Raw genomic sequence first — 21936 nt, forward strand, 5'->3', positions numbered from 1 at the left:
CTCATTAAGAGGCTTCATTTTTATTAAACATGTCTTAAAACTGTTTTGTAATTGAATCCCATCTTCACTGAACACTGTATGCATAAGAAGTAGAATATTGATCTTTTTTTTCTTTCGTTTCACATTTGCTGTTAAAGCATCCAACATTTAACAATTGAATATTAAATTCAATAACATTAAAACAATCGTGATTGTTGTGCAGTAAATAGACCCTACTCAATTTTAAAACGCTTGGAGCTGTAGATTTGGGTGGGCCGCCACTTCGATTATGAACTTGAACTGTATTATTACATTTAATTGACTGTAAAAACCGCAAACGCGGACGGGTCTGCGATTCCATAAAAACATCAGTCCATTCTTCACGTCTATCCCGGGATGATAATCGCCGCGGCGCACATCTCCCCGTTGTTTAATGGTACGCTCCGAATGCTGCTAAACTACAGGAAATGTGGCTAAAAGAGTAAGGCTCCTATTGGTCGACGCTCCAGTGCCTTTGAAAGCAGCTTTCTGATTGGTTGTTTCATCTGCAAGCCGATTCGTCATGTCTATTGTAGATGGCGGAGCCGGACATCGGGCGCTGCTGTTAGCCGTCTTTCCTTTCATCTCCGGGAAGAGATAAATGAATTATCCGCAGCTCTGAGCTTCTAAATTCAAGGAAACATTTAGCGCGAGTATGTCCTGCATGACCTCCTGAAGCCACTGTATGCGCGCGCGCTGCTCCAAGTTTGTTTTGGCGGCTGGCCGGTTAGCATCTTTGTTGGCGGCTCGGGCCTGCGCCGCCGCTCGTCCATTTTAACAAAAGCCGCAGCCCTCTGCTGGGGTCTCTCTGGATTATTTTTGGAGCGGGGAAAGGAAAAACATGGGTCGGAAACAGGTTACGCTTCTGTTTAGCAAGTGAGTCGTTTCCGAAGCGGACGGGGTTTTCTGTGACGGGCACCAAACGTTTCCGCGGGCCGCATCACAACACTTTAGGGACCACAAAGGAGATGTCTAACGGCGCTGCGGGGAGCGGGGCTCTGTCCTGGATGGTAAGTCCGGTTACTAACCTTAACTCTAATGTATGGTGTCCCTGCTCTTTTGAGGCGTAAGTGGAGCGTTTAAACCAGACTTTATTCTCCTGGAGCGGCAAACTCCGCTAGAGTCCCCTGGCTCCCTTTAACAGCCCCCTCCCCCCGACCAAACAACAGACACAGATCAGGACCTCTGGCAGGTCTTGGTTTCAACTCTCAAGTCAATGGTGTCGTACCAGCCGCCGTAAAGTGACTTGTTTCACGCCTGAAAAGCACATATTTGGGCTAGAATCACAGCAGTACGAAGAACCGAAAGTTTTTAGGAATGCAGACAGTGGCTGAACACACGAATGATAAGTCACCTCTTCACTTGACATCTCTGCGGGTCACAGCTGACTGCAGTGAGCAGGAGGCCCAGCAGGGGGCGAACCCATATGTTAGTTACACTGTAGTAATCAAAGCTGACAGTGGGTTCTACAGAGGTTAGTGTGGAAGACAGAATCATACACCACAATAAACTCATGTATTGTTTAATAGTTTACTAGGGTGATCAGCTTTTTTCTTTTTTAAACATCCTCTTTTTTAAACTCTAAAGAGTTACAATTTAAAAAATTAATTCACTTTCACACACATACTCTTTGGATCTGACATCCTAGGGCTCGCACATTTCCTTTTCCTCTGAAGGAAAGGCCCTGTCCTCTAAAAGTCAGCATCAGAACCTTCTTTTTTCTATGTGATCTTTGTATGTGATGTCAAAGGCAGCGGAAGAGCTTGATCTCTGATAAAGAAGAAGCAGCTCAGCAGCTTTATGTCTTCTGTTGATGTTTTCTGAATCCACTAACGGTGGTGAACTCTGGACAGGAGGCTGCCAATGGCAGAGGAGATGTGGGAAAGATGGAAGGGACCAAAAAAGACAAGGCAGCATCTAAGCTGTCAGTGGAGCGAGTGTACCAGAAGAAGACGCCGCTCGAGCACATCCTGCTTCGTCCTGACACCTACGTGGGCTCAGTGGAACCTGTCTCTCAGGTGAGTCACAAAAGGCTGGAATTGCTTAGCTGTTTCAGTGAAAACCCAAACAAAAGATGCTTTTTGAAACCAGGATTATATCTGTTCTCATTCCAGTGTGAAAATAAGAGAATGATGTGAAACTTTTTTTATATACCGTAGTTGGTATTTCTGGAATTTGGTTGAAAAAAACTAGCTTGAGGGGAAATATGTTCTGGGTGGACATAAATTTGGGAATTAGCTGCACACCTTTAAAGGTTAGTGCTTGGGCTTATGCACACTGGTTCAGAGTTCTCACTTGTGTCCTCAGTGGCTCAGATCCTCACCGGCTGCAGAATGTACTGCACAAACATACAAACCTGGAAGTGTCTTCATGCAATAACAACACTCAGAGCTGGCATCCATGAGTCAAGAAGTAGTCTGCTGAACGTTCTGGAAATATTCTGGGATGCAGGGTTTGTGTCATTTTGACGAAGAGCTTTAGGTGAATAAAACTTCAAGAACAGAACCACATTTCCAGGTTCTGTCGGTGCATGAAGCTCAGTCTGACCTTCAGCTTTAGATCTTTTACTGTATCTTGAACTTCTTGCTTCTTTCATTCCAGCTGACATGAGTAATCTTTGTTATTTTATTAATCTTTCAGCCGATGTGGGTTTTTGATGAAGACGTGGGGATGAATCAGAGGGAGATTACTTATGTTCCTGGACTCTACAAGATCTTTGATGAAATACTCGGTGAGTAAGGGAGCTGTGTTTAACACCCGACTGTCTCTTGGAGCAGCTGGAGGAGGGCTGATAATCTGACAGCAGAGATGCTCAGTGGGTTCTTCCTGTCTGAATGAAGAGTTATATTGGTCTTGCAGTCTCATCAAGTTTGTGTTTCTCTGCTCTGAAGGAGGCTATACTTCTGATAATTGCTGCAATTACAGAAAAAAGTATTTTAAGTAAACATCTCAACCCGGGGTGTCAAACTCCCGGCCTCCTGCTGGTTTTCCAGAAATCCTGCCTTATCTGATTACCCGGAGCAGGCGTCTTTAGTTAATAAGGAGCTTCAATGGCTGGTTTGTTGGAAAACATGTAGGACCCCATCCCTCGAGGTCTGGAGTATGACACCCCAGGTCTAAAGACACTTATAACACTAATAATGTAGTTGTAAAGTCTGATAAACCTGTAGCGTGATGGATAGATAACAGCAGTTTGAGTTCATATACGTTCAGATGGAGAGATGTACAAGAGCTGAAAGTTCATGAAAAAAATGAAATTTGATGGATTCGTGAGGAAGAATTGAATGTCTGCAGAAACCAAATGCTTGTGTTATGAAATGTGTTTTATTGTCGGTTTACAGTCAATGCAGCAGACAACAAACAAAGGGACAAGAACATGTCAGCCATCAAGATCACCATTGACCCGTGAGTGAATCTCATCCGCAGAGCTGCATTTGTGTGTGTGAGGCAGAAGGGGAGAGATTGTGAGTGATGTGGTTTGTCTGTGAAGTAGCACACAAAATGGATATTATAAAAAAAAAAGCATCAAGCTATTTCGAATAAGCCCTGCTATTTCCTCGTCTGGAATACCCACAGTGTTGAGTTAGGGAGGTCCAGAACCCGATATAGGTGTTTGGGGATGGTCTTTACCGTCCTGCTGTGTGTAGATTAGCAGCCTATCTGTTATCATCCAGGGACAGCAGTTTAGACGTCTGTTACCCAATGAGTAACACACAGAAGATCATCCGGAACCACACTTCCATTTTGTTTTTCTTTTTCATCAGCTTTGGGGAGAAGCCTGTTCTGTGGATGGACAACTAGCTGGTCTTCAAACATGACCAGAATGATGTCTGTTCTGTCCTCTACTGGAGCCAGATCAATATGCAGAGGTGCTTGTGTGTTCGGTCCTTCCTTGCCACCCTAGCTGCCTCCAGCAAGGGTGGATGCTTTTGTTTAAAACACAAGTGGATAGAGCTTCTCAGCAAAAGCATGGAGCTCCATTAGCTTCTCACTTGTTTTGGTCCTCCACCAGAGGTCTCCAAGGTGAACAGCCTCTGGCATGTTAGATCAAGCATCACAGTGGTTTGTGTGGTTCTGGTTTATTGTGACAGGGCTGTTTCAGACAAACCAGACCAGCTTTTTTCCTAATACCCACCTTTAGGTAGAACTGCTTACCCTCTGTCAGGGGTTGGGGTGTAAAATCACTGCCAGTGGGTGCTAAAGGTGCGAGCCCCTGTCTGAATTACTGCAGAAGAAAGCTGGTGGTCATAGTAAGCAGCTGGTTTTTAAGTTTATTCATAATTCTTTGCTTAACTCACTCCCACCCCCCACCCCCAAAGTGAGTCTAACACCATTACCATCTGGAACAACGGAAAAGGCATTCCTGTCGTGGAGCATAAGGACGAGAAGATGTATGTTCCAGCGCTTATCTTTGGACATCTGCTCACCTCCAGCAACTATGATGATGAGGAGAAGAAGGTCACAGGTAAGGACTCACCTGGAGTCTGCTCCACCACACTGCAATGATTCAAGCATGTCTCTGTGGTAAAAGGCTGCAAGGCCTTCCATGTAGGAAGTGGTACCTTCCTCAGACCCATGAAACCCTTGGGGTGCAGCAGGCTGGCTCTGCACAGAGCTTTTTTTGTGTTGGTGCTGCCTGAAGAGCTAACCTGTCTGTCCACAGGTGGAAGGAATGGATACGGCGCCAAACTCTGCAACATCTTCAGCACCAAGTTCACCGTTGAAACAGCCTGCAAGGAGTACAGGCACAGTTTTAAGCAGGTGGGTTCCCCCCGTCAAGCTGATTTTGCTCCTGTGGTAGAGATAAGCTGAAGCTGCTGGATGGAGCAGCTGTGACTCACCTGTCATGTGAATGTGCTTGTAGGCTGATTGCCGTCCTTCTGCAGGTAAGTTTGTCTCGTTGCTCTATCGGGGACTGAGCACTGGTCTCTCTTTGTGGGGAAAGAGTGTAAACTCATGTGGTGTGGTGGTGTCAGTATCACAGTTGTTATTCTGTAAGTTTGCAGACACCAAGCGGTGGAAGAAGTACTTTCAAGGGCTGTTAGCAGAAGTCCAACCCTAGATCAGTGTTTCACCTGCCCCCTCCACCAAAGGGCAGATCTTGGAGTAGCTTTTAGGCTTAAATCAGCACGTTCAAAGATGTTTGCCTTCTCCCCCTTCACCGGAGAGTGACACCCCAGTCAGAGCTCTTGTGGTTACTGTACGCACAAAAAACCAAGCAAATCTATGTTCTTTTCAGACGTGGCAGAACAACATGACGAAGACTTCCGAGCCGAAGATCAGGTTCTTCGATGGCGATGACTTCACCTGTGTGACTTTCCAGCCCGATCTAGCCAAGTTCAAGATGGAGAAACTGGACAGGGACACTGTGGCACTGATGACCCGCAGAGCGTATGATGTAGCTGGCTCCTGCAGGGGGGTGAAGGTCACCCTGAACGGGAAGAAATTACCCGTGAGTCCTTTTCTGTTTTTTTGTGACGCTCTCTTAGCTTTAGCTTGGTAAAAACATCTTGAAAGGGTTGTGTGGGGGAGTCAGTGAGCTATATGAAGGAAGAAATGTTCTTCTCAGCCTTACCGAACCCTCTGCTGGTTCTGATCTGGCTTAGGTCAACGGCTTTCGGAGTTATGTGGACCTGTATGTGAAAGAAAAGCTGGATGAGACAGGCGTACCTCTGAAGGTGGTGAACGAAATGGTGAACGATCGGTGGGAGGTCTGCCTCACCATGAGCGAGAAGGGCTTCCAGCAGATCAGCTTTGTCAACAGCATTGCCACTACAAAGGTGACCTGGGTTAAGGAAGGTGAGGGTGCCGAAGGAATGAGCTGCTGACTCTGATGGTGTGTTTCAGGGGGGCAGACACATCGACTATGTGGTGGACCAAATTGTGGCCAAAATCATTGAGGTAGTGAAGAAGAAGAACAAAGCAGGAGTGACGGTGAAACCCTTCCAGGTGGGATGCAGTCACTTTGATGTTGCTGGTGCAATTGCTCCAGGATTGGCTGACACCCCCTTTCCCCTCTGTTTCAGGTTAAGAACCACATTTGGGTTTTTGTCAACGCGCTGATCGAGAATCCAACTTTTGACTCCCAGACCAAGGAGAACATGACTCTACAGACCAAAAGCTTTGGCTCCAAGTGTGTCCTGTCGGAGAAGTTCATCAGAGCTGTAAGGAGCACACCCCCCTCCCATCTCTGTTTGTGCTGACTGCTGTTCATGGAGGAACCATGGTCGATGTGATCTCACCAACAGGCCACCAACTGTGGGATTGTGGAGAGCATCCTGAACTGGGTGAAGTTCAAAGCTCAGACTCAGCTGAACAAGAAGTGCTCTTCTGTGAAGCACAGCAAGATCAAAGGTATCCCCAAGCTGGATGACGCCAACGACGCAGGTGAGGAACCTTAACTGGGGATGGGCTTGTAGAGCAGTGGTCCCCAACTCCTGGGCTGTGGGTGGACTGGTACTGGGCCACAGACAGAAAAAAAAAACATACACTAACTTTGATTAATTTTGTTTTGTTTATTTTCTAAAACAGAAGGAAGTTTCATTTTGGAAAACTACCTGATTCTGTTTACCACATCTATCTGTCTTGATGCGTCACATGACTTTAAGCAGCTGCTAAGTTACAAAGCCTAAAGCTAAAAACTTGTAAAAAACAAACAAAAAAACGGATTTGGGAAGTTTCTTTGGGGAGAAAAGAGCCAGTGAGGAAACCGAATATGGGTCTTTGACAAGACAAAGACAAAATAAAGCTGCTATTTACAAGACTGCTAAGACTAAACCAGGAGTTTTCCTCGGCATAACAGTTGTTCTCAACAAGCAAAAGCCGCTGCGCTTCGCCTGCTACACAGCGACTTGATTCCTTATGTTTTACATACGCAGATAATAAAAAGGCAGACACGTTGGATTCACATTTATTATTACTGTTTGGAATTACCAGTTTACGACGGTTATGTCATTTTATTTTGCTTTATTTAACTGTCGGTCGCTGCTAAAGTTAGCATCTGGTTGTTAGCAACCACTTTGATGTCTTCAGTTTCATCACAAAGTCTAAGTTTAAACCAGCCACAAAGATTTGACAGAGAATGGAAATTCGATCAAATAAAGTTGCAGATCAGTCCAAAATATTTCTGATCTGAGAAAACTTGTAAGAGGGAGATTAAGAGTCAGTAAAGCAGACAGCTGTTAAGAAACTTTAGCACAGAAAAGGTTTTAAAAAATACACAATGAATAAGGATTTATGTAAAAACACAATATGAAAAGTCTTTTTGCTCTGAGAGATGATCTGAGTCTGGGTTGGGTTCTCAGTGTTATAATGTTCCATGAAAAAAAACTGTAGTGTCGCTTTTATTTAATTTTTTACAATTTAGAAACAACTTCTACAAATCAACAATTTTCCTCAGAAAGCCTCAGAAGCTTAGCTATAAAAGTTAAATTTGCAGTTAAAGGTGATGAAGTCCAAAAAGCAACTTGAAATGTTGCAAAAAATACACTGTGAACTGCTAGGTGTTACAAAAAGGTAATGTTACCTAAAGCTAAAAAAAAAACAATCAGTTCAGAAATACTCAAAAAGGTCCTTCATGAAGAAATGAACGATTTAAAACTGTTTATGTACAACAGAGGTCAATCAAGCCTTAAGTCATTTTTACTGATGTTCCAACATTTCTTAATGGCCTACAATATTATACTCTCTCTAAATTAAAACAGTTCGAGGGAGCAAAATGGCACAAAAGCTGCCTAAGCTTTTGTTGAAAATCAAACAAAACACCAACCATTGCCATGTTGAAGAATGTAGGATTTTCATACAGAAAAAAATACTGTACTTAGAAAGTCAAAGTGTCAGTGAGAAGAATTTCCTTTAGCATCGCAACACGCTCAAAAACTGTTGGAACTGTTACGAAGACGACAGAAAAAGACTCCAGAAGACGAGTAGAGGATGTTCTGGACCCGTGAACTAACATTTAAAATCTGCGATTCATCTCCGCATTTTTTTTCAAAAGGTGAAAGAATGACTACTGTGTGTGGCATCAACTGTAGAAGCGGAGGCTGTGTGATGATATGGCACTGGTTTGCTCTCTTTGGGGTCGTGACTTGATCAGAGTGTGAGTCACGCTGATACCACACAGACACCACAGCATTCTGTTACCTCTGGTGTGAGCCTTGGTTCCTCGTAGCACAAGATAATAACCCAAACCATAGAGTCAGTTCCTGAATGTTTGAAAACATGGAGTGTCCTGCAGTCTACAGACTTTAATTCCTGTTGAGCTGGTTTGGGATGAACTGGGAAGGTGGTGAAAGTCCAAATGCCAAACAATTAGAGTTCTGCTAAAGACTTTTAGAAAATAACATTGTAGAGTAGAAAGAAGGCCACCACTGCTGAGCTGTTTATACCTGTAAAAAGGGGGCGAATTGAACAAAATAAAACTCTAGGACACGTTTTTGTGTTTGGAAACCTTCAGTTATTTCATGAAATAAAAGTTTCAGTAAAACCTGGAAACACCTTGGAGCTTCCTAAAGTTTTTTGTGTTTGTTCAACTATCAGCATTGTTTTGCGTGCTTCAATCGACTTGGTCAACTTAGTTGAAGGACCTTTATTCATGATTAAAGTGCTGAGTCAGTCTGGATGTTTCTCCCTCTCACAAGAATGTTGACATGATTATTGTAGACTATCTTCTGAAGCACTCTTCTTCTCTGCGCTTCTGTTACAGGGGGTAAACACTCGTCGGAGTGCACACTCATCCTCACTGAGGGAGACTCGGCCAAGTCACTGGCCGTCTCCGGTCTGGGAGTCATCGGTCGGGATCGTTATGGAGTTTTCCCGCTTAGAGGGAAGATCCTGAACGTCCGGGAGGCGACACACAAGCAGGTTTGGGATCACATCATTCTTCTCTGGCAATACCTTTATGTGCCAACCTGAAGGTCCCAGTCCAAATGTGAATATGAAGAAAGTTCTCAGAAATGGGAAGAAGTCTCACATGCCTTTAGATATGCAGGTGTTTGTTGGTCACAGCTAATGCTCTGGAGTTTTGGTTCTTCAAAAGATCTGCAGCAACTCTTCTTTTTATGTTCTCCAGATTATGGAGAATGCAGAGATCAACAACATTATCAAGATCGTGGGCCTGCAGTACAAGAAAAGCTACGATGACCCCGAGTCTCTGAGGAGCCTGCGATACGGAAAGATCATGATCATGACAGATCAGGTGAGTCTTTGCTTCGAGGTGATGAAGAAGAGCAAGTCTGACTGCAGCTTTAACTCTGATTCACTACACCCCTCCCCAGGATCAGGATGGCTCCCATATAAAGGGTCTCCTCATCAATTTCTTCCATCACAACTGGCCCTCACTGCTGAAACACACCTTCCTGGAGCAGTTCATCACTCCCATCGTTAAAGTGAGTCGGCCTGCAGAGCCTCAGTGGTCAAACAGTTTTGTGCAGCAAATGGACGCAGTCCAGTATTAGAAATTAAATTCAGCAGTGCTCCTAAAGTGCAAGATACAGAAATAAGTACATTAGAACATCTGTTAGGCAAAAGACAGATATGGATGAAGAAAGAAGCTGAAAACAAGGAATCAAAAAGTTGGAAAGAAAAGTATGACTCGGCTGGTGTCTACCTCTTGAACGGAAACATCAAACTTTGTCCCATAAGAGAGAGGAGCCTGAAAGCTGAAGGCTCTGCCTCCATTCTAGTTTAGGAACAAACGGGAATCTTTTAAAACAAGAGACAGGAGTAGTTTTTGGAAAATATGCAGCCATGAGCTCCTTAAAATGACACGATGCTGGAACTTTTAGTTACCAGTAAATACTAGTAAAAATACATGTAATACTCTCTTTTTTTAATGAAGGCTCTCTGGCTGCAGCTTTTTTGGATCATATGGGGAATTTTTAGTGAAGTTCAGGAACATGATCCAGAATCACAGCAGAACAAACTGGAAGTAAACAAATGGATGACTGTAAGACTGAGGATGTGCTGGTTACAGAAAAGCGAGTTACTAGTCCAGTCTTTATCAAAGATGGCCCCATTCAGTATAATTATGTTGTTACTTGTAATTGTAAATGGTTTCTCTGCAGGCCACTAAGAACAAACAGGAGCTCTCCTTCTACAGCCTTCCAGAGTTTGAGGAGTGGAAGAAGCAGACGGACAACTATAAAAGCTGGCATGTCAAATACTACAAAGGTTTGCAGCCTTAATTAATGCTCTTCCTTCATTTTCTGTCTGTTCGAGCCGATTAGATTCATCATATTCAGCCATGTGACCCCACACCTCCACCCTGCCTATTCTTTAGGTTTGGGAACCAGCACCAGTAAAGAAGCCAAGGAGTACTTTGCTGACATGGAGAGGCACCGGATCACATTCCGATACCAGGGGGCAGAGGATGACGCCGCCATCACGCTGGTGAGTTTTCTTTCAGCGCGGCTAGGGGCACTCAGCCCCTCATGAGTGTGGCAGTGAAGACAAAAGCCAGTTTAGCTCACACGAGAAAAACACATTTTTATGAAAACAGGAGCTTAACAGGATTAAAAAATGAAACGGCATGTTCCGCTGTAGGCCTTTAGCAAAAAGAAGACTGACGACAGAAAGGAGTGGCTGACCAACTTCATGGAGGACAGACGGCAGAGGAGGATGCACGGCCTGCCGGAGGTTTGTACTTTCTTTCTTCCCATCGATGATCCCGATAACGGCTAAAACTCACTAAAGCCCACTTTCACTTTTCAGAAATACCTTTATGGAACGCAGACCAAGCACCTTTCGTATAACGACTTCATCAATAAGGAGCTCATCCTCTTCTCCAACTCAGACAATGAGAGGTCCATTCCTTCTCTGGTGGACGGTCAGTGTGCCCCCCCTCCCCCTCTCTGAGCTGCTTTATATGGACTCTGGAGGAACCATGATGGGTGTTTGTGTTCCTTTCAGGGTTAAAGCCAGGACAAAGAAAGGTGTTGTTCACCTGCTTAAAGAGGAATGATAAGAGGGAGGTGAAGGTGGCCCAGCTGGCTGGTTCTGTGGCGGAGATGTCTGCTTACCATCATGGAGAGGTCAGTTGGTAGCTGGAGTGAGCTGGTGGGACACGAGCCCTCCCTGTGTACACACTTTTGTCTGTGATTTGTAGACTGTCATAGATTAAAGTCTGTTTTCTGTGTCACTGATCTCCATCTTTTCCCATGTGCTGCAGCAAGCTCTCATGATGACCATTGTGAACTTGGCGCAGAACTTTGTGGGCAGCAACAACATCAACATCCTGCAGCCTCTGGGTCAGTTTGGTACTCGCATCAACGGCGGGAAAGATGCTGCCAGTCCTCGTTACATCTTTACCATGCTCAGGTAAGTGGTGGGAGCCTGTTAGAGGGTCTATAACACCTGCAGAAGGATGACCACGCTCTCCTTCACAGCCCCCTCACCAAGCTATTGTTCCCGGCTGTGGACTCCAACTTGCTCAAGTTCCTGTATGACGACAACCAGAAAGTGGAGCCTGAGTGGTACATTCCCATCATCCCCATGGTGCTGGTGAACGGCGCGGAGGGCATCGGGACGGGGTGGGCCTGCAAAATCCCAAACTATGACCCCAGAGAGATTGTTAACAACATCAACAGGATGCTCAACCACCAGGACCCCCTCCCCATGGTATGAAAACTGCAGCAGAAGGAAAAAGAGATTTTCATGAAAGTCATCTGATCTTGATGCACTAAACCCTGATGGGTTTCTGATTTTGTTTTAACCCCATCCTCTTCCATGCTTGGATTAGTCTGCCTGTTTTGAAAAAAAGAACCCAAAAAGAACAAATTCCAAAGATTTGTTTGGCAGAGGCTTCATTTAAAGCTTCCTAAAAACATAAAAACCTTGAATTGCATCGTCAGCACAAACGTAGATGAGGCGTATGAGCTCTGTTTGTTTACGACAGACATCATAATATCTTTTTCTATGGTAGTATAGTAATTTGTCTAGACCAATTACTATCTGATACGTCATCAGACCAGCGGACAGCCAAACACATGATGTGACGGCAGAACACTAGTCGATGGACCCCGAACGGTTGTTGCAGGCCGAATGGTTGTGGTACCTACAACGGCCCCTCATAGCTGAATCAAGTTTAGACCTCTGAGCAGAACTATAAGACGCATCCATAACTTGTCCTCACTGTTTGTTGTCCACGCCACCTGAATAACACACTGGAAGGCTTTTTAAAGAATTTTAAAGAGTTTATTTGTATTACGGTGAGAAAAAAAAGAAGAATTTGGTTTTCCTCAATACTTAATAATGTAACCCTGGTTTCAATGACAAAGGTCAAATATTTCCTGTAGTTATTCAGCAGGTTTCAACCCACTGCAGCTGCTATCTTGATCCATTTTTTTCATACAGATCTTCTGCATATCTGTGATGTTTTGGGGCTGTTGCTGGGCAACGCGATGGTGCAGGCTGGGATATTTGGAGAGGTGTATTTAAGGAAGCTCAGGCGCACAAGTGTAGGGAATTTAGGGAATCGCCAAATAGTTTTTCAACCATTATATAGGTTTGTGTGTGGCTTTGTCTGTGATGGATGTAAACTTTAGAATTATTGTTCTGAGCTCATTTAACCTGGTTACTTTTTAGTTTGTAAAGATGATAAACTAATAATGTAATGAAACCAAACTGACAAATGGATTTTTCACCCATGATGAGCTGGAAAGGACTAAAACTTCCCTTAGTGGGGTCATCAAGGGATAATTCACAACTTCACAGACTTTCAGCTCCCTCCACAAATTAGATTGATGTCCAGAGGCTCTATGCCATTTCAGAACCTTGAAGTGCTTTTTCCATTACTACTACTCCATTGCTCAGTGTGTGAACATTACAGACCTCTGTCATCTCTTTAAATGACACATCTTACAGAATCTGTGACAGACAAATACCTTTCTGTCCCAATGTATGACTTGCCCCTGTTGATAAAGACATTCAGAGACCAGGACAGTTCATTAGTGTGGTTGTGTCTCCCAACAGCTGCCCAGTTACAAGAACTTCAAAGGAGTGATCCATGAACTTGGTCAGAACCAGTACCTGGTCAGTGGGGAAGTGTCGGTTCTGGACAAAAACACCATAGAGATCACAGAACTTCCTGTGCGGACGTGGACGCAGGTAACCTTCAGCTCCGGCTCCTGATGTGGTTGAGTCGCTTTCTGCGGGGTGACTGAGAAGTTTGTGTCTGCAGGCCTACAAGGAGTCTGTACTGGAACCTATGCTGCAAGGAACTGACAAGACCCCCGCCCTGATCAATGACTACAAAGAGTACCATACAGACTCCACTGTCAAGTTCGTGGTGCGCATGTCGGAGGAGAAGCTGGCTCAGGCAGAGGCTGTCGGCCTCCACAAAGTCTTCAAGCTGCAGTCCAGCCTAACCTGCAACTCCATGGTGAAACGACGATTCATCTTCCCCCTGTGACCTCTGAGCCGTGCACGTTAAACATTGTTGTTCCCTGGTGCAGGTGCTGTTCGACCACATGGGCTGTTTAAAGAGGTATGACTCGGTCCAGGACATCCTGAAGGAGTTCTTTGAGCTGCGCCTGCACTACTGCAAGCTCAGGAAGGACTGGTTACTGGGCAGCCTGGGGGCCGAGGCGGCCAAACTATCCAACCAGGCTCGCTTTGTGCTCGAGAAGATCGAAGGAAAGATTTCAATCGGTAAGAGCGACAAGAACTGTTTTTTTTTAAGTGCCTGGTGATGATCCTCCCTGAAGCAAAGAGGTTTCATTGGAGACTTCAACAGTTTGCCGGTAGTTGAAAAACATCTTTATCTTTGTGAAACTAGTGCAGAAGCACCTTCAATGGCACAACATCCAGGGATCCTGCAAACAGTTTAGCACCTCCTGCTGCAAGGTGGCTGCATCTGCAGGACAGTTTAAGATCTTGGAAGTCTCAAAAGATTATAAAATTATACAATTGTTGCTTTAAACAATCATTTACCTGATGAGGGTTCTTGTAATATGACAGGCTTCTATGAGCTGTTTTCTGAGCCCTATAATAGAATTTTTATCTGTTTATGTCCTAACATATTAATAAAATATTTTAAATCATATGTAGTTAATTCAGTTAACGTCCAGGTGATGACATTTGGTTTGTTGAACATTTTTGTACTGAGTGTTCTTACGTTCATGTGCACATGTTTTTGGACAAACTCCTGACAATAACCTTTTATTTCAATACTCAGAGAACAAATCCAAGCGAGAACTTATCCGCATGTTGGTGCAGAAAGGCTATGAGTCGGATCCCGTTGCTGCCTGGTCAAAGGCTCAGGAAAAGGTACAGATCATCCAAACCAATGAGGACGGTCGGTATTACTGCTCTCCATTCTTAGGTGTCTCACGCTTCCTGTTTAGGCTCAGGAGGAAGGTGAGACTGATGGGAACCAGAGCGACAGCTCAGTGGACTCGGGCTCTTCATCAGGGCCCAACTTTAACTACATCCTCAACATGCCTTTGTGGTGCCTGACCAAGGAGAAGGTGGAGGAGTTGCTTAAGCAAAGGGATATAAAGGTGATGCTCAGCACCCACTAGGACTTTCAAAGCTCATCCGCTCAAGATGGAGACAGCACTCTCTGGTGGTCCCTCTTGTAACATTTTCTTAATGGAATGTTTGTCCAGAGAGGTGAGCTTGCTGATCTGCAGAAGAAGTCTTCAGAGGATCTGTGGAAGGAAGATTTGGCGGTCTTCATTGAGGAGCTAGATGTAAGTTTTTCTTTTGGCCGTTTCTGATTTAGAGCAGAGAAACTCCGTTGCATCAGTTCTGCTGCCTTGCACCTCCTTGAGGTGACACTCCAGAACCATCCTGGAGGCTCCACCTAACTGCGTCTCAGCTTAAACTTGAAAGGTTGTGCATGTTTGACTGCACACATGTTGTTCTCTGATTCTGCTGAGAGCTGCAACCACACCAGGGCCCAGTATTTTGAACAAAACATTGAAAAGAAGTGGAAGCAAACTTAAACTGCAGATCCAGAGCAGCAGGTCTCACATCTCCACTCATATCTCCACATCCTCTAGACCTGCAATGATAAAACAATCAAATGAGTCAGTCAGTTTACTGCATGGTAACCTTTTTTTTACCTTACAGAAACTTAAAGAAACGGAGTAGCATTAAAGTGATATTAAGTTAGTATGTTGAAAAAAGAAAACTGTCAATGTTTGATTCAGTGGGTTTGTCGTGGATTCATCTGTGTTGTTTCTTTTTGTCCTGGTTTTACTTTTGCTGGGCCCTAATGCCGGGACATCATTGAAAATGAGAATTTGTTCCCAACTGATCATCCACGTAAAACAAAAGGTCCAAAAAATCTGAAGAACTGATGATGGAAGAGGCTGATCTAAAGATGCAAATAAAAGTTTCATGAAGAAGACAGTGAGGTTGATTCAAGACATGTTGGAAGATAGACTCAAAGTAAAGATGATGTTCAAACTCCATAAGGCATTGTTGTGGACATGCTGGCTTGGCTTTGCCAAATCTCTCCGTAACTCCAGTGTGGATCCAGCTTGTTCTGTGTTTTCAGAATGATGTTTCATCTTTCTTCACCAGAACGTGGAAGCCCAGGAGAGAGAGGAGCAGAGCGCGGGCCGGGCCATCAAGCTGGTAAAGGGCAAAGTGGGCAAACCTAAAGCCAAGAAGATGAACCTGGAGGAGACCATGCCTTCACCGTTTGGACGTCGGGTGGACCCTCCCACTCAGACCGTCAAATCTGAATCAGCCAAGAAACTGACTAAAAAGAAGAAGGTCAGTGCTTTATGTGGCTTAACACACCGATGCATCCTCTTTGATCGGGGGCTGAAGGATCAGGAAGGCAGCTTTTTCACGGCTCGTACTTTGTTCTCAGGCTGACTCAGACTCAGTAGTGAAGCTGGAGTTGGATGATGATGGAGGAGGAACCGTAGAGAACTCTGTGAGCAAACCCAAAGCTCCTCGAGTCAAGAAGGAAAAGAAGGAACCGGGTTGGTACAATTCCCATACCCCTTCTCTGTGGGGAGGGGGGCTGAGCAGTGCATTCTCGTGTTATCTGGTCTGCAGCTGCTCATCTTATCACTAATATTTCTCAGGAGCGCCCAGAGTGAGGAAGCCGCCGGCACCCAAAGGTACTCCTGCAAAGAAGGTAAAGAAGAGAAACCCCTGGTCTGATGATGAGTCCAAGTCTGAGAGTGACGTGGAGGAGAACCAGCCCGTCATTCCCAGAGAGACCAAGTCTCAGAGAGCTTCAGGTACCCAGAGCCTCACCTGTCCTCACTGGAGGAATTTTTGTTTACTCTTTTGAAATATAGCTCAATGTCATATAACAAATTCTGTTTTTCTTTAGCTTCCAAACCAAAATACACATTTGACTTCTCTGAAGAAGAGGATGAGGAAGAGGAGGCAGCAGATGAAGAGGAAAATGGAGGAGATGACACAGCTTCGTCTCCAGTGAGGTCATTCAAAGACGACTTTGGATTCCCTGAGAACAAGAGCCACTTCAACAACGACGATGAGGAAGAGGAGCTGGAAGTCTCCTTCAGTCCACCCAAGCCGAAGAAAACGTAAGGTTGAGATGGTGCGTTCAGGTAACCGGTGCTGCTCGGGGGCTTAGAGTTTCCTTTTGCTTCTCTGAAGGTTGCCAGCTAAAAAGAAGGAGACAACCAGCAGCTTCTCATCCAAGACGGCCTTCTCCGAGAAGAGCAACGACAGCGGTCAGTTCCTGCTCTAGCACTGTTTGAGATGGAAATGTTGGGCTCTCCTCCTGCTCTTAATGCTGCAGCTGACCGCAAGTGTATTTGTGTTGCAGACGGCTCCAAGTCTGACAGTGACGACGATAACGCTCCCGTCTTCAACACATACTCCAGCAGCTCTGCTTTTGACAAGCTGTCACAGTCAAAGAAAGGTATCTTCCTAGGAAGTGCACCAGGGGGCGCTGTGGTTCAGAGCTGTCAAGTGTTTTTTCTTTGCTTTCTCCTTTGCAGTGACTCAGAAACCCTCCGGTGCAGCTCCCAAACCCAAGAAAATCCCAGCAGCAAAAGCAAAGAAACCGGATAAATCCATCTGGGACTCTGATTCCGACACCGGCTCCAAGAAGTCAGCAGCAACCCCCAAAGGTACGACGCCCCCACAGAACAAGATGGAGACTGAGTCTGTTGGTGAGGGGAGTTTATCGCGTCTCCTTGTTATTGCAGGTAAAGGACGGGGAAGGAAGAGGAAGGGCTCTGGATCTGAAGATGAGTACACTCCAATGAAGAAGGCTGTAAAACCTCCAGGCAGAGTGAGTCTCCTACATCTTTGTGTGCAAATATCCCCGTCTTCCTGTAGCCTTTTGGGCGCAGTGCTCGCCATCAGAGATCCAGATGATCATCAAAGTTTAGCGTGATTGTGTTTAGCTGTTAGGAACTGCAGTTGTGTGCCGAAACAGCAAACTCCTCTGTGACCTGTGAAACAGACGTCAGCGATCCGCTGTCGTGTCACATTTAGGAGAACATGATTTCTGCTAGTATTTAAAAATGAGGTGGAGGAGTTTAGGTTCCTTAATCTCTGGAGTGGAAGATGATGTCTTCTTGCAGAGAACTGCATCAAACACTTGCTAGAATGGATTTTCAGACAGACTTCAGCAGTTGACGCACTTTTAGCCCTTGGTGTTCACACTGGACTGTCGCTACCCAATACCAGCGCATGCACTCACAGTTGGAAGAGGCTTGGTGGGAAACGTCAAAGCGGTACAAATCTCGTGAATCTTGCTCCAGGCTTTTCATTTCACAGCTCTATTCTGATACATGGAAGGCTTGTCATATTATTCTGGCTAAGCACAAACCACAAGTACTCATTTCTCCTCCATGAATTAAAAAGGATGCCAGTGTGAACGAAGCATAATTCATGTTTTTTTCCATGCAGAAACCTCAGAAACCTCCGTCTGACGACGATGACGACGACAGCAACGGCCTGAGTGCTGCCAGCGCTTTTTCCCGGGGGCGCCAAGGCAGCGCCAGGAAGGAGGTGAAGTACTTCATCGGAACGGACAATGACGACGATGACGAGGACGACCTCATGTTCGATTAAGAGCCGCCCCCTTGGTTCCTCACAGACTTTTGTACATTTCCCGTTCCATGTCTTTTCATTAACGGTGGCGTTCAATGATTTTTATGTGTAGATGTTTTACACTTTTTATTAAACATAAACTGGTTTGTTTTTTACGCTCATTGAGATGTTCTGTATTTGTCTGAAGCAGCTTTTAGCCGTTTAGAGCGCCGTTCTGTAGCACATTTTAACTCTTCAGATTCTATGTAACTTTTTGAACATGAAAGTAAACAATGAAATGTCTTCAGGTCGTCTGCTTTGTTTCGTTTTTAACCTAAATCAGTTCAGTCGTGCTGCTTCACAGTTTGCCTGCTAGCTTGATTATGGGGTGTGGTGGTGGGCGTGGCCAGTAAGCGGATCCTTCAGAGTGGGCGTGGTCAGTAACTAGCTCAGTTAAAATAAATATACTTTATTACTTTAAGAGGACAGCTCATGTTAAAGAGTACATGACCATAAAAAGCAAATGTTAGGATACAAACAGACATTTTTGAAACACAAACGGAGTCCATGGAGGAGCTGATGTGATAAATGCTCAGCAGCCCTCCTCCAGATGTCTCATTTACACAACTGTACAACACTGCATTTGACTGCTGAGGTGGTGGAGGCGGAGTCTAAAGACACTAATGTTCTCTGGGAACACCTGACCGTGGTGGCGCTGCCCCCTGCTGTTCCTGCAGGCTCAGAGCAACTCTTACATTCATGGTCACGTGGTTTCAACGCGTTCTCCCTTCTAGAATTTGTAACAACAGTTTTCTTTTGTATCATCCAACGTGGGGCCCCCCCCACTGGTTAAATTAAACAAAAGGGCACTAGCTTGAGGTGGTGTTTGTTAGCAGCATCTGCCTCTGATGAAAAAATGTCCAGAAACTGAGATCAGGCACCATTTAAAGTCGCATCTCATGATCAGAAGTTCGGTAAATACAGTTCACTAACAACCGTAACACTATTTTTCAGAAATGTTGCAAAAGGGAAATCTAAAATAGATTTAGCACAGAATTCAGGAACAACAGAGAAGCAACGACTTTCGATATCTCTGACAAAGCAGATGCAAGTTCTGAAGACTGCACTTTAACGTTGGTAGTTGGGTCATCTAGACCCACTAGACAGTGCTCTGAACCTTTATTCTTCAATGATTTGTGATCTTCACTGGTGTCCATGGATTACATGAAATCTTTCCACCTTTATCCACCTTTGTCATGGTAGGGAGAACATGTCAATGTAAGGGTGGTCGTCATCTAAGATAGCACAAGGGTTAAAGTTTGCAAATATTAGCATAACGGTGGCTCGCTCCGCCGGAAACAGACACTTTTCCAATCATTCTAAATGGGTCATGCTCCCAGTGACCTGCGTTCTATAAGTGAATGCACATGGAGATGAGCTCTAGGAGCCATAATCTGGAGCGAAGCACGTGTTCTGTTGATAATTCTGCTCCACATGCTCCCTGTGTCAGTTTCTCCCCCAAACTCTAGATGGCAGTATGGGGTTTCTTGTTTTAGCTGCAGCAGACGCCACACGCTGATGCTGGACCCCTGTTCTCTGCAGGAACTTCTTCCGGAGGCTTTGTTCCTTCAGTCGGTTCCTGACTCAGCTCACAGGAGGCGGTTCTTTAAATCGACACACATTCGAGTTTATTGCAGCACAGCATGCGTACATAAGTGCTGCAGCCAGCTGATTGCTCCTGTGCACCTCTGAGTCCCCGCCCCCTTGACAGGGGATGGAGGGAAAGCAGGGAATCATGAAAAGATGTGCAATGAGAAGCATCGAAACCCTGCCTGACCTCAGGGTGGGGGTCATGCCAGGCTGCTGTGTCCTCCTAACGCTACCCCCCCTACTGGAATCTGCGTTGGTGTGGTTGGTTGGTGATGGGGGAGGTCATAAGGCTGAAACAGAGTCAGACTGAAGATTGTAAAGACCCTGGTGGACGTAGGGATGAAGGTCTTACTCCTTAGTTTGTGAAATTTTCCAATTTTCTGATCCAAAGCAAAAATTTAATTATATATATTTTAAATATTTTTTGATATAAAAAAAAAAAATCTTCAAATGTTTTTAAATTATTTTTTGAATGTAGAATGTCTCCTTTCATCTCCCCCCCCAAAAAAAATCAACTGTCAGTAGTTTTACTAGTGTCTATTGGGAGGGTGCAGTTGGATGAGTGCAACAAAGACCATTCCTGCCCCCCACCCCCTTTTGAAGAAACCGACTGGAGGCATGAAGGAATGTAAACGAGTCTATGTTCAAAGACACAAAGGAGCTTTAAAAATAAGAAAATAAAAAATGTTACCTTCATGGTGTCTGTGAGTAACAACATTCAAAAGAGCACCTGCGGGACTGTTTTCAGCCCTTTTTTAGACCATCAGACACTTAACAGCCTGTTTTTTGAACTGTTCTTCACCTTCTGCTTCTGTCTGTTACCAGCCTCATTGACACTGTGAGCTAGTCATAAGCTTGTAATCAGTCTTTTTTCAGACTTTATGGGGAATTAAACTATGATCAACCAGCTTTAAGTCTGCAAACAGTTTTGTTTCCTGCCCGTCTGTCTAAAATTAACCACACTTTTAGCCAATTTTCAGGCTGTCAGCCTGTTTTCTGACTGTTTTAAACATGTTTTCCAGGCTGCTAGATTGCTGTAAACATGTTTTCAGCCTGTCTTTATACTAACACCAGCCTGGTTTAGACTGTCAGGCTGCCATCAGCCTGTTATTTGGACTGTTATGAACCAGTTTTCAGCTTGTCGGCCAGGAAGTTAACCTGTCTTCAGACTGATCAGCCTGTTTGCAGCCTGTTTTTAGTCTTGATGCCTGCCTGACCTTGAGGACTGTAAAACAGCACTATGAATGCATCAAAGGAGCAGAAGAAGCTCCTTATGGTATGTACAGTGGATGACCTCATGCAGGTTACAATTTACATAGAAACCGGATGAGCTTAATCTCTGATGTGTTTTTTAAGGGCCTCACCCCCTTGTCCTGTAAATTCAGTCCAGAAAGATCCACTCAGGGCTTATCCTCCCGAACAATCCACAGATTATAAAAGAAAATCCCATAATTTCTAGTCCGCCTTCGAGGAGTTGGGAGGGTACAGTGTTTTTTTTTTGTTGTTAGTTCCCCCTTAGGGGTTCGTCGGTGGATGATGTTGCTGCACCCCCCTCATTACCCAAGGACTCTGGTGACTCTGGTGCAGCAGGGGCCTTAGGGGGGCTGTCTTTACTGCTGGGGGTTGCCCCGGCCTTGGTGGAAGTGTTGCTGCTGCTCTGGCCATCCTGACCATCCGAGTTCTCCAGCATCTCCTGGATGAGGGGGGGCATAGAGCCTGGAATCTCCATCTTCAGAGAGATGACACGTTCTGCTCCTGCAAGACCACAAAACCAGCATTGCTGACTCATCAGCATAACCCGGGGCTCAAGGACATCATGCTGGGGAAACAGTGGGTTTTTAAGGGTGTGTGGAGCTTTTTCACCTGTGTGTCAATATGAACTCTTTGGTCCCTTTTGATGACTCCTGCTTTACTAGCTTCTCAGGATTTCTTCACTGCTGAAGATGTGTGACTCAGCCATCTTCTGTTTATCTAATCCTGACCTCCAAAAACTAATTTCCTATTCATCACAGCTTTCCTCCAATCCCTCAAGAGGATTTATACTTTCCTTCACACACTTCTCACCTTTTGCACTGATGCTGCGTAGGTCAGTGATCTTCATCAGAGTTTTGGGGAACATGTGTGGTTTGCTTGGTCGCCGCTTCCTGACGTAGATCTTCAGCGCTTCTAGCAACGGCTCCTGAAGCTGGTCCACCTTGGAGGGTTCCTCCAGGTCTTGACGGTCTGGAACACAAACACGCAAAGCCTGACCTAAGGTCACGTCACAAACAAACATAGAATTTTCATTTATTT

At 45.0% G+C, this 21936-nt stretch overlaps 2 protein-coding genes across 3 annotated transcripts in view; one reads left to right on the forward strand and one right to left on the reverse strand.

Moving 5' to 3' along the window:
- The first annotated feature begins 522 nt into the window (after nucleotides 1–522).
- Nucleotides 523–18297, forward strand: top2b (DNA topoisomerase II beta). Its single transcript, XM_004074106.5, has 36 exons — nucleotides 523–1028; nucleotides 1872–2036; nucleotides 2659–2749; nucleotides 3360–3423; nucleotides 4338–4483; nucleotides 4682–4779; nucleotides 5258–5470; nucleotides 5625–5798; nucleotides 5866–5967; nucleotides 6045–6182; nucleotides 6267–6405; nucleotides 8723–8880; nucleotides 9089–9214; nucleotides 9294–9404; nucleotides 10083–10188; nucleotides 10298–10407; nucleotides 10561–10653; nucleotides 10729–10843; nucleotides 10927–11048; nucleotides 11186–11334; nucleotides 11403–11634; nucleotides 12988–13122; nucleotides 13196–13396; nucleotides 13470–13665; nucleotides 14192–14283; nucleotides 14361–14516; nucleotides 14625–14708; nucleotides 15547–15741; nucleotides 15842–15956; nucleotides 16062–16220; nucleotides 16316–16532; nucleotides 16606–16682; nucleotides 16778–16873; nucleotides 16953–17084; nucleotides 17163–17248; nucleotides 17872–18297. The coding sequence occupies exons 1-36, from the start codon at nucleotides 987–989 to the stop codon at nucleotides 18034–18036; spliced, it is 4800 nt and encodes a 1599-aa protein (XP_004074154.1). The 5' UTR covers nucleotides 523–986; the 3' UTR covers nucleotides 18037–18297.
- A 150-nt stretch (nucleotides 18298–18447) lies between these two features.
- LOC100125515 (retinoic acid receptor beta) overlaps nucleotides 18448–21936 on the reverse strand; it is an 85125-nt gene continuing 81636 nt past the window's right edge. For both annotated transcript variants that reach the window (XM_020707234.3, XM_004074300.5), the window contains 2 exons: nucleotides 21709–21867; nucleotides 18448–21399 (listed from right to left, as the gene is read on the reverse strand). In XM_020707234.3, coding sequence (XP_020562893.1) covers nucleotides 21149–21399; nucleotides 21709–21867 — 410 coding nt within the window. In that variant the 3' untranslated portion in view covers nucleotides 18448–21148. The remainder of the gene's footprint in view (nucleotides 21400–21708; nucleotides 21868–21936) is intronic.

Source organism: Oryzias latipes, chromosome 11 (genome assembly GCF_053564925.1).
Source record: "Oryzias latipes strain Hd-rR chromosome 11, Olatipes_Hd-rR_3.1".
Taxonomy (NCBI): Eukaryota; Metazoa; Chordata; class Actinopteri; order Beloniformes; family Adrianichthyidae; genus Oryzias; species Oryzias latipes.

Bases quoted from the DNA above. Each gene is read 5' to 3' on its own strand.
- top2b (XM_004074106.5), top strand. From the start codon at position 987: ATGTCTAACGGCGCTGCGGGGAGCGGGGCTCTGTCCTGGATG. The intron at 5,799-5,865 runs GTGACCTGGGTT...GGTGTGTTTCAG, and splicing joins ACAGCATTGCCACTACAAAG to GGGGGCAGACACATCGACTA. The intron at 5,968-6,044 runs GTGGGATGCAGT...CCTCTGTTTCAG, and splicing joins TGACGGTGAAACCCTTCCAG to GTTAAGAACCACATTTGGGT.